This window comes from Phocoena sinus, chromosome 16 (assembly GCF_008692025.1).
Source record: "Phocoena sinus isolate mPhoSin1 chromosome 16, mPhoSin1.pri, whole genome shotgun sequence".
NCBI classification, from domain to species: Eukaryota; Metazoa; Chordata; class Mammalia; order Artiodactyla; family Phocoenidae; genus Phocoena; species Phocoena sinus.
In genome coordinates this window covers 6,834,446-6,848,314 of record NC_045778.1, presented here as the reverse complement: position 1 = coordinate 6,848,314, position 13,869 = coordinate 6,834,446, and the positions used below count along the sequence as shown (strand labels likewise).

The window sequence follows — 13,869 nt, the reverse complement described above, 5'->3', positions numbered from 1 at the left end:
AGATATTTATGTATAATATGTATTAATTTTTGTGTGAACCAAATATTACACTGTAATTTCTAAAAAGGCAATGACTGTGTAGATAGTACTAATAAAATTTTTTTTTTGCAAATTGAATTCTGAAGATTATTGCCCAAATTGTTAACCCTAACTAGCAAATGAGCCAAATCTATTTTAGTTCATGAATTGAGGTAATAGTATAATAAAATAACTAAGCAGATTACGGTATAAAACAAAGACCTACTGCCTTTTCAAGTTAGTTTAATAATAGAACTGATTTTTAATTTCACTTAAATATCTAGAATTGTAGTTGATATACATGTTAAAAACTGAGATCAGAAATTTCATGTTTTTAGCCTTTACCTTTTTTCTTTTTGTGCAGTGTGTGCATGGATTCAAATGACGATACGAAAGCTGTTTTACTAGCACAGGTTGAATCACAGGAGAATATTTTCCTTCCAAGCAAATGGCAACATTTAGTACTCAGCTACTTGCAGCAGCCCCAAGGGAAAAAGAATATCCACGGGAAGATCTCCATATGGGTCTCTGGACAGAGGTATGAAACATTTTTAGTAAATACATATTAATGTCAGTTACAATTTTAATTATTCTGTTACAGCTTCTGAAACAGATTAGAGAAAACTATAGGTAAAATTTTACTATATATTAACATAAGAGTCTGTCAAGTTAGATATTTTTTCCTATTTATCACTTTCACACAAAATTAATTCCCCTTAGAAATAATTGTTGAAGATTAATATTTGGATTTGGGGAGCATGCAGAAATCTGAACATTTAGGCATTCATGTAGAATGTATATTACATCAAGCAACTGAACCTATAATTTAGTCCATCAAGCCCATATATTATAAAATGAATCCATAAGGAATTATTTAAATGAAGTGGCTAATAAAACTATACCTAAATTAAATCAGAGTTTCAAAAGAAATTAGAATGACTAGAGAAAAATATAAGCCAATGTATCAGGTGATAGATTAAGATAGGGTCCTAGAAATATGCCAGGTGATAGATTTGGTTATAGTACTATATGACTTTTACAAACCAGGAGAATTGTGAGTCAAATTAATAAGAAATGTTTTGTAGAATATCTTAATGTAAAATGTAACACTAAGAGAACTATAAGGTATCTTGGAAATTGTAAGCATTGGGAAGTATTTTATTGAATGAAATAGCATGAAAGGGGGTACAGATTTGGAAACTAGTGTAACATGGGAAAGGACCAAGCTGGCTGGAAGGAACAGTCTAAGTTGAATAATAAGCAAGAAAAGTGAGTGGGCATGGTGATACTATGTGACAGCAGCTTTGGATCCAGGATGAGGAGTCTAGATTTAATTGAATGGTCTAAAATATTGCAAACCTATTATGTCACAGACCTTTTGCTAGGTGCATTATATACATGATCTTCCAATTCTCTCAAAAGTCCCTCAAAGTAGATTAGATCATAGAGATAACATATACCCTTAGCACAAATTAACCTATTTTTTCGTTCATTTGTTCATCCAATACTTACTGAGGAATTATTATGTGCTGAGCACATGCTATATCAGGCTCGGGGGCTTGCTGAACAAGACAGACACGTTCCCTGCCTTTTGGGGCTCACAGTCCTGTGAGGAAGCAGACCGCAAGCATACACGATTAAATGAGTGTACAAATCATGACAAGTACTGTGGGGATAACAAATGTGTCCTGAGACAGAAAATACCAGGTTTGCTACTTAAGGGAGGTACATCAGGGAAGACCTATCTAGGAACAGTTTATTTAAGCTGAGACCTGAAGGAGATGGAGTTTTCCATGAGCAGGAGGGAGGAAGAGTGAGTGGGCCAGGCAGAGGAAAGGGCCTGTGGGAACTATGGGAAGGCTGTGTACCGGTCAGCGCTGCAGTGGCTGCAGGAGTTGATTGCTTACAGCCGTCCAGCCTCAGGAAGGCAGGGCAAGGGGCTTGTGAACGGCTCTAGGGTAGCCAGTCCACAGTGTCTGCCACAGGAAACAGTTTATTCATTTTTAAAAAATACATGAAAATATGTCATTGAAGCTCAATTTCCATAGTCCAAATAAAATATTTTCTGAGAAGTTCTGTCTTCGTAACTGCCTAAGCCTGAATGGCAGCGGTTAGCCAATCTCTGTTTGTTTCCAGAGCCTTGAGTTAGATCGGTTGGGATTGGGGATGGGGCTGGGACAGAGTCTCCTGGACTCTCTCCTCCTCCTTTCTTGAGCTCTCAGCACACACCAGGCAGTGTAGTAAGCATTTGACATGGATGACCTCAATTAGACCTCCCAACAGCATGATGAAAGAGGTGTATTTTACATGTGAGGCAGCTGAGACCCAGGGTAGGACAAGGTAACTGACCCAAAGCCCTACCAGCAGTGAGGAGGGCGGCTGAAACGCAAACTGGACTCTGAGTCTGGATAGAGCCTGCTTTAAAACCCTGTGCTTTACTAACCTGACAGCGTTTTGGTGAATCAGGCCAGCTGACAGATATAGGAATCATAAACTAATCATTAGACATGTTCAGAGTGAGAGTCTAGATGTTCTCTGTGGCCAGTTCTGAAGTTATGAGTATAGTCACTTGATTCACATAGCACTAATTTTTACTCACCCACTTATTTCTTCATTACCTTGCGGGAATTTTTTCCCCTTTGGTACAAGTTAATGATTTTATCTATTGATAGAGCAATGAGCAAGTGACCAAGGATGAATATATTATTCTGTTGATTTAAATTCGGCACTATTTTTATCACTCTCTGAACTAATAGAATAATTTCTACAAATAATATATTTCAGGATGTAATGACACTGAAAAAACCTATTAATATTTTCTATTAATTTTTATTTGATGAACAGCACACAAATATGGTAGGAATATATGGCACATAGTAGATAGTATGAATTATTTTAGTGTTTGTTGAACTCATCTCGCATTGATCTTACAGTAGGTTTTCTTTGCCCATAAAAACTGTATTGTCGTGGGAGGGAGGGAGACGCAAGAGGGAAGACATATGGGAACATATGTATATGTATAGCTGATTCACTTTGTTATAAAGCAGAAACTAACACACCATTGTAAAGCAATTATACCCCAATAAAGATGTTTAAAAAAAAAAAAAAAAAAACTGTATTGTCATAATGCCACTAGGGGGCAGTACTGTTTCAGTCACAGCCATTTAGTTGGTTCTAGAAAGATGCCTGTACAGTAATAGAAGTTATCTCACTATAATGTTATATGTCAATTATACCTCAGTAAAAAAGAGTTAGCTCACATCTTTCCTTTGTTAAAAATACTCCTATTAAAATAGTTAAATTTATATGTTGAGTATGAAGCAGAAAGCCTTAGGGGAAAGTTTTTAAATAAATACATACCAAAATAGAATATCTCATTATTAGCTTATTCTAAGTCCTTTGTCTTATTCACAAACTTTGTCTTTATAAGCTACCTTCATTATCTTAATATGGAGGTTAAAACATTTCTAAAATGGGGGTAGAGCTTGGCACTCTGCCATTTCAACTAGAGGATGAAGTTCTCCCATCATGTGTGTCTCTCTAGGAGAAACCGCTAGTTTACCTCTTCCTACTCTGCCTTTTGTAAGGATTCCTGTAACCTTTATATGAAGGAAAGCAAGAGACTAATCAAAAGCTCGGTGATGATTTAGCACTGAAAAAACAGAAAATGCCAAAAAGCATTGGCGTTTTAGTGCCTTGTCAGAGCAAAACCTGAAGAAGTGATATTCTTTTTCTGATTAGTTTTTGAAGCCCTCATAGAGGACATGAGATTTTTAGGAATTGTTTACTGAGATGGGAGACTTTCTGGTAAAATCAGGGGGGAAGTGGTAGATTTATATCTTAAACCAGGAAGGTGAATATGCAGAAGTCAAGTGGCAAAGAAAGCTTGCAGCAAATGTCTGGTCATGCTTCCCACGGCCTGGTGTAGGACCATCAGCATCTCTGTTCTGCTGCCCTCCTCTGGGGCTTGTGGACCAGCAGCACCTTGGACCAAGGCACGAGAGAATCAGCCCTCCTCTCTGTCCCATCACCAGCTATCTGATACTGAACCAAGAAACGTGTTCAAGAATTTCCCGTTTTTAAACATTCATACTTTAAAAATCCCTAGTACTCACTGAAGTAATTGATTTAACTTTGTTTTTAACGTAGGAAGCCTGATGTTACTTTGGATTTTATGCTTCCAAGAAAAACAAGTTTGTCATCTGACAGCAATAAAACATTTTGCATGATTGGCCATTGTTTATCATCCCAAGAAGAATTTCTGCAATTGGCTGGCAAATGGGACCTGGGAAATTTACTTCTTTTCAATGGTATATTTTTCCCCTTCAAAGCATTTCCAAATTTTTCTTTCAGTTAACAAATGTTAAACTAAGTTACTTATCCTGGATAAAGTATTAATCCCTGTTCCTTCACTTGTACTTAGTAGGTACTGTATTTCCTAGATTCCAAGATGTACTTTTAAAATATTTTAACATTTTTATAATCTAGGTGCTTCTTATAATTGATACATACATTTAATGTAGAGGTGTACATCCTACCCCCATACCCTCCCCAAAAGAGATGCTTATATTAAATCAACTTTATAATCCTGGAAAATGCACTGTTATGACAGGTACACTTAGACTGGTTGTCTCTTTTATTTATAATTTTAATATATTAAAAAATACCACATTTTCGGGGAAAAAGAAATATGTGATTTAAAAAAACATATCACCAAACCTGGCACGTAATAGCATTCAGACAGTGTTTATTGAATAGATGGATGGATGGATGAAGGAATAAAGATCCACATGTTATTTTTAAAAGGAATTTACTGAGGTATAGTTTCCATTTACAAAAAAGAAAAAAAAAGAGGCGAAACAAAACCAAACCTGCTTTTAGCCTAAAGAGCAACTAGACATTTCATGACTTCATTGTACCAAGAGCTTTCAGTTAACTTTATATATGTATCTATGTTAATTCATCTTACATCCAGCAGATAATCTTGCTGTAAATTATTTGCTCATTACACCAATTTGGAAATGGAGGCTTTATCAATTTTGTAAGATACAGTGAACAACTATAAGAATCTAGCAAAAAAACCCTCTTGGTTTCTTGTTTTTTACGAAAAACTTTGGTTGGAGTATTTTAAGTAAATAACTTTATTTTTTTGCTATTCAGGAGCTAAGATTGGCTCACAAGAGGCATTTTATTTATATGCTTGTGGACCCAATTATACATCCATAATGCCATGTAAATATGGCAAGCCTGTGAATGACTACTCCAAATATATTAATAAAGACATTTTGCAATGTGAACAAATCAGAGAACTTTTTATGACCAACAAAGATGTGGACATTGGTCTTCTAATTGTAAGTTTCCATTTTATAAGTTTTAACTTTATAGTAACTGTTATGTGTGTTTATTGAATGTGTCATTAGCTGGGAATTAGATTTTTAGAGTTTTTCTTTTCTGTTTGTCAATATTTTCTTTACTTAGAAATGTTTTTCTTTTTAATTGAAATACTTTGACCACCTCAGAATTCATTTTCATGTTTCAAATTTTCGTCTGCTTTTCCTTGGAACTATATTTCTATACTAAGTATCAGTTTAGTTTAGATTATACCTATTAATCATTTGAGAAAAATGTTTATGATATAATGAAAATATAACACGTGTTAGCCTTAAAAAATTGCTTATTACCTTTCTCTCCCATACTTACAAATAAATACTAACTTTTATTTATATTAATTACACATATTCAGATTTTAGAATATTTCTTTCTTTAATATCAATAACAACTAGGAATTTTGCTTTCAAATGATTGCTCACTCTGCTTATATGAGACTCTTGATTGCATTTTATACATTATTCTAATATTTTGTTATACTAATATATAGATTAGGAGCTTGTGATAGATATTTTTCATTATAGCAGCTAGGAAACTGACCCTTCGTGGTCTTAGAAGATCTACTAAAAGCTGGTAGAGTTTTTTAGCCATGAAACTATGTTCCTCCTTCTCTTGCTTTCTTATGAGAGGTACAATTATAAGTCAGAGATATTTCTTACTTGGAGACTACTACTTTGGGATCTATTTTGTTATTGTTGTTGTTAATGAGGGGTATATTTTACAATCAAAATATATTATATTTTAAAGCTGTAACATTTGACTACAGTGAAGGAGAAGTTCTAGTTCAGATATTTTGTAAAACACATGTAAGTCTTAAGTGGTGTTAAATATATATCTGTGGTAAAATAAATATAGAGTAGATACCTGTGGAATTTAACTGAGGATCTGGTATTAGGCACACAATCTTTTTCTCCCTAAGGAGTATTTTAAAATGGGGGTTGGGGGCATTTTGGCTGTCCACTATTATTGAGTGGGGGCCAGGGATTTTAAGTATTCTGCAGCGCATGGGCGGTGTCATACAACTAAGAATTAATCCCACCCCAAATGTGCCACCGTTGACCAAACATGCTTTAGAGAAATGATTCTCCAACCAGAATCACCCAGAGGGCTTGTTAAAACGTAGATTGCTGGGCCAGAGCTTCGGCTTCAGTAGATCTGAAGTGTGGTCCAAGAGTTTGCATTTTTAACAAATTCCCAGGTCATGCTGATGCTCCTGGTTGGGGACCACACATTGAGCATCTCCGCTTTAGGAAGACGAAGGAGCTCATACAACAAATGTCTGTTCAAAACATAATTTTATTTTGTCCGAAAAGAATATAGGTTGTAAGTCATAAAATGCAACAGGAATTATCACAGATAAAAATTATGCAGGTTTTATGTGAAAAGTCTTTTTTAGAAAGCAGATTTTTAAAGCCTGACTTCATTATTTTGGGGTTATGAGGTATGAGTTAGCAGTCAGGCAGAGATGGTGCCCTCCTGGCAAGGCATTGGTGTCAGGTGGGACATGTTTCAGGTAACTGGGCATTTTATCAGGTTTCTAATGAAAACTGTTACAGATATACAATTTTGTTTCACCCAGCATAATCATATACAGTAGACTGTGTAGTCAGTTTAGTTGGTATGCATATATGCTAGGTGATGCCTGATGAAACTATACTTAAATTACCACGAGTTGAAAATGATCGAAGCCCAAGGCCCCACCGCCCGCCCCGGCTTCTGTGAGAAGATCTTGAATCTACCTGATTTCCCTAAGCTTGAGCTCCTGCAGCTGCCTCCACGGAGGGCGCCTCAGAGTATATTTTGCATTTAAAATTTACCATCATTTTAAAAGTAGTTAATAGAATATTTGACAGACAGCCAGAACCTGATCAAAACTACCCTCTGCATGGGAGAAATATTGAAAGTTCCATTCAATTTCAGTTAGGTACGCTGATAGTCTGGAATTTTATTCTAGTAGAAAGAATGATCTAGTTTAGAGTCATCTTTAAATGAGTAGGCAGCCCATGAGCAAATTCAAGACCAAGATACATTTGAATACATTGACCCAGAGTCTCCAACTCATAGGGTTGTAAAGATTGGTTAATATTTATAAATGCATAGAACACTGCCTGGCACGCAATGAGTGTGGTATGGGCTTGTTGTTTTCAGTGATAATAGGTATAATTTCATGTTTATTCTCAAAAGATCAAAGCTGGAACTTTTCTCAGCCTTGATGTGGTTTACACATATTGATCTCTGCTAAATGAAACTGATCTTTTCCTTTGTGGGGACCTGGGTTGCTTCTCATGTCCATCTTTGTTTAGTGTAGTGTCTCTCTTTTTTAAAACAAAGAAAAGGATTTCTTGGTTGTCTTTTCACTTTGAAATATTCATTTGCTAGTTAATAACTTACTTTTTAAACTTTGTTTAGTTACTGAAGGAAAATATTTGTGTTTCAGGAAAATCTTTCCGTTGTGTATACCACTTACTGTCCTGCTCAGTACACCATCTATGAGCCAGTTATTAGACTTAAAGGTCAAATGAAAACACAACTCTCTCAAAGACCCTTCAGCTCAAAAGAAGTTCACAGCATCTTATTAGAACCTTATCATCTAAAGAATCTCCGGCCCACTGAATGTAAAACCCTTCAAGGCATTCTGCACGAAATTGGTGGAACTGGTATATTTGTCTTTCTCTTTGCTAGGGTAAGAATCACTGCTTATAATTTTATTTAAGGAGAAACTACCTCTTTATTATTGATACATTTTAGGATTTCTTTTCGAATACAAATAAAACCATATATCAACTATATTAAACTTTTAAGATTAAAAAAGCACATATTGTTTAGAATGTCATCAAACTTTCTGCCACAGATAATTTTTGATTAAAATTTCTTTTTAATTTATGAAGATTTTAGAAGTTTCCTATTATCCAGAAATGCAATTAGAACAATTAAGTGTTAAATGTACAAGATTTAAAATTGCCAATGAGAAAAAAGAAAAGCATATCATAGTAAAAATATAGAAGAAATGTATTCCTTAAAATAATTTTGTGAAACTTGTTTTTCCCTTGAAGCTTCCAGATGCATGGGGAAAAAAAGGTCAAATAAGTACAAAAATAGTTTGTTCGGGTTTGAAGTTTATTTAAAGCGAAGGAGAAATACAAAAATTTTGACTCATGCCATAGGTACTGTTTTAGAGAAACATGTTTAATTATCTGTTCTATTTAGTCATCTGAGGGCCAGCACCATATCTTTCCTGGTGCAGAGTAGGCAGTCAATAGTGTATGTGACTGTTTCGGGGATTGGTAGAATCCAGATGGGGGTACAAATGGCCTCTCTTCAGTACAAGTCATTTCTACTTCCTTGTGGTGCATATCCTTGTTTAATTAAAGCTGCCCTGATCTTTTTTCATCCTCAAAAATTTCTCCTTAAGTATAACTTCTGCAACATTATACTGTCTCCCTAACCGGCCTTCTTTCTTTTAACCTTTTGATTAATTTTGCGATAAGAGACATATCAGTGTTTGTTGTTATTGTTCTTTTTTTTTTGCGGTACGCGGGCCTCTCACTGCTGTGGCCTCTCCCGTTGCGGCGGAGCACAGGCTCCGGACGCGCAGGCTCAGTGGCCATGGCTCACAGGCCCAGCCGCTCTGCGTGCATGTGGGATCTTCCCGGACCGGGGCACGAACCCGTGTCCCCTGCATCGGCAGGCAGACTCTCAACCACTGTGCCACCAGGGAAGCCCATTTGTTACTGTTCTTATAAATATTTGATAAGCATTTGATCCGCCATACTCTAAGCTGTCTTTCCTCCTTTTGCTTTCTCAAACTTTTTTTTTGCATCTAGTACCTAGTGTTTTAAAATTAAAAGCTTTTCATTTAACTTACCAGCATTTTGTGATCTACTTTTATAGCTTTGTATAATTTCAAAACGGTTTTTCCTCTTTCATCACGTTATTGAATATAATTTTGTTATGTTTACTGTTACACAGTGACTAGATCCTAGAGGAAATGGTTAATTTTTTATCTTGCATACATATAGGATCTTGCCAATAAGACTTTTAAAGTATGTTTTTACACTTAAAACTTAGAAACTTTGTTTAGTATCCGTCCTTTCCTACAAAAATAAAATTCAGTCTCCTTAAAATCCTTACACGTGGGACTTCCCTGGTGACGCAGTGGTTAAGAATCCGCCTGCCAGTGCAGGGGACAGGGGTTCGATCCTTGGTCCGGGAAGATCTCACATGCCGCAGAGCAACTAAGCCCGTGCGCCACAACTACGGAGCCTGCGCTCTAGAGCCCGCGAGCCACAACTACTGAAGCTCAAGTGCCTAGAGCCCGTGCTCCGCAACGAGACAAGCCACCGCAATGGGAAGCCCATGCACCGCAACAAAGAGTAGCCCCTGCTCGCTGCAACTAGAGAAAGCCCGTGCACAGCAACGAAGACCCAACACAGCCAAAAATAAATTAAAAAAAAATCCTTACACATATAGCCTGCCTGTTTTTTTTTTTTAACATCTTTATTGGAGTATAATTGCTTTACAGTGGTGTGTTATAGCCTGCCTTTTGAGCCTAATGTCCACCATCCAACCAAATAGGCAATCTGCATTCTCCTAGATGCACCGTGAACTTCCAGTCTTCGTCTCTCTCCTGACTGTGGCCCACCCTGGCCACCCATTTATCCCTGCTTCCCAGGGTTTTGCTCTCTCTCCAGGCCATCTTCTCCATGTAGGCTTCCCTGTGCTGAGCAGAGTGGAGTCAGAAGTAGTTTTTATGCTCTCGTGCATTCACGGTGTCTCACTCTTCTTTGCCTTTTATCATCATAATAAGGTGTGTGTTTCTTCCATATAGTCGTTTCCAGAAAGCACTGGGGGAATCGAAGTGCAAGTCACAATCCGTAGTTTCTATACGTACGTCTTATCATTTGACCCCTATTGGAGGCAGGTAGCACGCCTATTACTTCTTCATCTCCCACAGCACAGAACACAGATCCTGTTTGTTGAGTGACTAATCATCAAAAATTTGAGGCATTTTGCTGACATTTCAGATCACTAATAAAATGCTACTGAATTCTAAGGTTATCAGTGTTATTTTAGTCAATTTATAGAATATTTAAGAGACAAATGAACACGGAATTTATGGGGGTTTTTTTGTACTGTGTATTCATTATTTTTTTTAACATCTTTATTGGAGTATAATTGCTTTACAATGTTGTGTTAGTTTCTGCTTTATAACAAAGAGAATCAGTTATACATATACATATGTTCCCATATCTCTTCCTTCTTGCGTCTGCCTCCCTCCCACCCTCCCTACCCCACCCCTCTAGGTGGTCACAAAGCACCGAGCTCATCTCCCTGTGCTATGCAGCTGCTTCCCACTAGCTATCTATTTTACATTTGGTAGTGTATATAATGTCCATGCCATTCTCTTACTTCGTCCCAGCTTATCCTTCCCCCTCCTTGTGTCCTTAAGTCCATTCTCTACATCTGTGTCTTTATTCCTGTCCTGCCTCTAGGTTCTTCTGAACCTTTTTTTTTTAGGTTCCATATGTATGTGTTAGCATACGGTATTTGTTTTTCTCTTTCTGACTTACTTCACTCTGTATGACAGACTCTGGGTCCATCCACCTCACTACAAATAACTCAAATTTCGTTTCTTTTTATGGCTGAGTAATATTCCACTGTATATATGTGCCACATCTTCTTTATCCATTCATCTGTTGACGGACACTTAGGTTGCTTCCATGTCCTGGCTATTGTAAATAGAGCTGCAATGAACATGGTGGTACATGACTCTTTTTGAATTATGGTTCTCTCAGGGTATTTGCCCAGTAGTGGGATTGCTGGGTCATATGGTACTTCTATTTTTAGTTTTTTAAGGACCTCCATACTGTTCCCCATAGTGGCTGTATCAGTTTATCAATTTACATTCCCACCAACAGTGCAAGAGCGTTCCCTTTTCTCCACATCCTCTCCAGCATTTATTGTTCGTAGATTTTTTGATGATGGCCAGTCTGACTGGTGTGAGGTGAGAATTTATGGTTTTTAGTTTTGTTTCTTTACAATTCTTAAGTAATTACAAACAGTGTCAGCAATAAAAAAATAAGCTTTCAAATGAAACTAATGGGTTGACGTTACATAATGGAAGATAACCACACATGTTAAATTTTTAATCTCAACAAATTAGAAAAAATATATCTACTTTTTTTTTAGGTTGTGGAACTCAGTATCTGTGAAGAAACTCAAGCATTAGCACTGAGAATTATACTCTCATTAATTAAATACAACCAACAGAGAATGCATGAATTAGAAAATTGTAATGGACTTTCCATGATTCATCAGGTGTTGATCAAACAAAAATGCATTGTGGGCTTTCACATTTTGAAGGTAGGTTCTCATAAAACTTATTCTTTGGGGCTTCCCTGGTGGTGCAGTGGTTGAGAATCTGCCTGCCAATGCAGGGGACACGGGTTCGAACCCTGGTCTGGGAGGACCCCGCATGCCATGGAGCAACTAGGCCCGTGAGCCACAACTACTGAGCCTGCGCGTCTGGAGCCTGTGCTCTGCAACAAGAGAGGCCGTGATAGTGAGAGGCCCGTGCACCACGATGAAGAGTGGCCCCTGCTTGCCACAACTAGACAAAGCCCTTGCACAGAAACGAAGACCCAACACAGCAAAAATAAATAAATTAATAAACTACTACCCACAACGTCTTCTAAAAAAAAAAAGAAATGAAAGTGGCTCTTGACACTATAAAAAACAACAACTTATTCTCAGAGTTTCATATGCAGTGATACCTCTTCATTAAAGTCTTCCAATAATAGAGTTTTGTGTTTCAGTTATTCCTGAAGAAAATGAAGGAAACTCAGTAGTATATATTTAATCAAAGTAAGGCTCTTCTGGGTTTTTCATCAGTTAAATAATTACATTTTAATTGCCTTTAAAACATTTTAGAAGAGTAAAAGAAAAAAATTAAGATTTTTAGATCTTGATTAGCCAGCGATGTCTCCTTGGCTGGCCCCTCATTCTGTAGACTAGTGAAAGTGAAACCCACAGAGAGACCGCTGTTTGCTTCAGCTCCCACAGTTATGGAAGAGGACCTAGTTCTCCAGACACCTAGTGCTGTGCCGTTCCCGTTAGGCAATGCTGCTATAGAGTTAGCATCTTAAAGCCTTATTAGCTTTTATTGTGATCCAGCTGTCATCATATATTTAAGTACCTTTCTAACTAAAAGCACTTGGTAACATTGTGAAAGTATTTCTCTCTGAGGGTACTAGTACTAAGGCAAAAGACCATGCCTCTTCCCATGCCCCCAAACCCCAACTCTTGAAACTGTCAAGATCCATACGTTTGTGGCATGAATGCTTCTTGGAAAAAATTTAAAACCCAACAGATTCATTGAATATAAAAAATAGGATGTGGTTTCTTTTACCCCATATTTGAAACTGAATAGTCATTTATAAATATTTGAAATTTGGGGGTTTTCTCATTACTTGAATTGTTTTACAAAACAATTTAAAGATACTTGGTGAAATGTTGAGTTATTCACCAGTTTTCCTTTGAATTTAATGTTATGACTGCTAAGATTGAAAGCTTAATATTTCTGTTGAATTTTTGGATTAACTGATTGTTGATGCATCTTGTATTAATGTTATTTTTCCATAGACCCTTCTTGAAGGTTGCTGTGGTGAAGATATTATTCATATCAATGAGAATGGAGAATTTAAGTTGGATGCCGAGTCTAACGCTATAATCCAGGATGTTAAACTGCTAGAGGAGCTATTGCTAGACTGGAGGATATGGAATAAAGCAGAGGCATGTACTATTTTTGTGGTAAAAAAACACTTGTGAATTTACCCTCAACAATTTTTACGTGTACAGTACAGTATTAACTGTATACACTTTGTTGTATGGCACTTCTCTAGAACTTTTTCATCTCGTTTGACTGAAACTCTACCCATTGGACAACAACTCTCCATTTCCCCTGCCCCCAGTCCCTGGCAACCACCATCTTACATTCTGTTTCTATGAGTCTGATTACATTAGATACTTAATACAAGTGGAATCATTCAGTGTTTGTCTTTTTGTGATTGGCTTATTTGACTTTGCATTATGTCCTCAAGGTTCATCTGTGTTGTAGCATATGACAAGATTTTTTTCTTTTTTAAGACGGAATAATATCCCATTGTATGTGTATTCCACATTTTCTTTATCTGTTCATCTGTCATGCACACTTAGCTTGCTTCCACATGTTGGCCATTGTGAATTACGTTGCAGTGAACATGGATGTGCAGAGGTCTCTCTGAGATCCTGTTTTCAATTATTTTAGATATGTATGCAGAAGTAAGATTGTTGAATCATATGGTAGTTCTGTTTTTAGCTTTTTGAGGAACCTCCGTACTATTTTCCGTAAGAGAAGCACCATTTTACAATCCTACCAACAACGTGCAAGTGATCCAAATTTTTTACATTCTCACCAAACAGTTG

At 36.8% G+C, this 13,869-nt stretch overlaps 1 protein-coding gene across 5 annotated transcripts in view; it reads left to right on the top strand.

The window, feature by feature from the left end:
* Positions 1-13,869, top strand: part of LYST (lysosomal trafficking regulator) — a 175,665-nt gene that overhangs the window by 66,055 nt on the left and 95,741 nt on the right. For all 5 annotated transcript variants that reach the window (XR_004346215.1, XR_004346213.1, XR_004346214.1 and 2 more), the window contains exons 14-19: positions 383-556; positions 4,168-4,328; positions 5,179-5,369; positions 7,844-8,089; positions 11,596-11,769; positions 13,048-13,197. Coding sequence is in view for 1 of the 5 variants with exons in the window: in XM_032608455.1 (XP_032464346.1) it covers positions 383-556; positions 4,168-4,328; positions 5,179-5,369; positions 7,844-8,089; positions 11,596-11,769; positions 13,048-13,197 (1,096 nt within the window). In the remaining 4 variants the exon portion in view is untranslated. The remainder of the gene's footprint in view (positions 1-382; positions 557-4,167; positions 4,329-5,178; positions 5,370-7,843; positions 8,090-11,595; positions 11,770-13,047; positions 13,198-13,869) is intronic.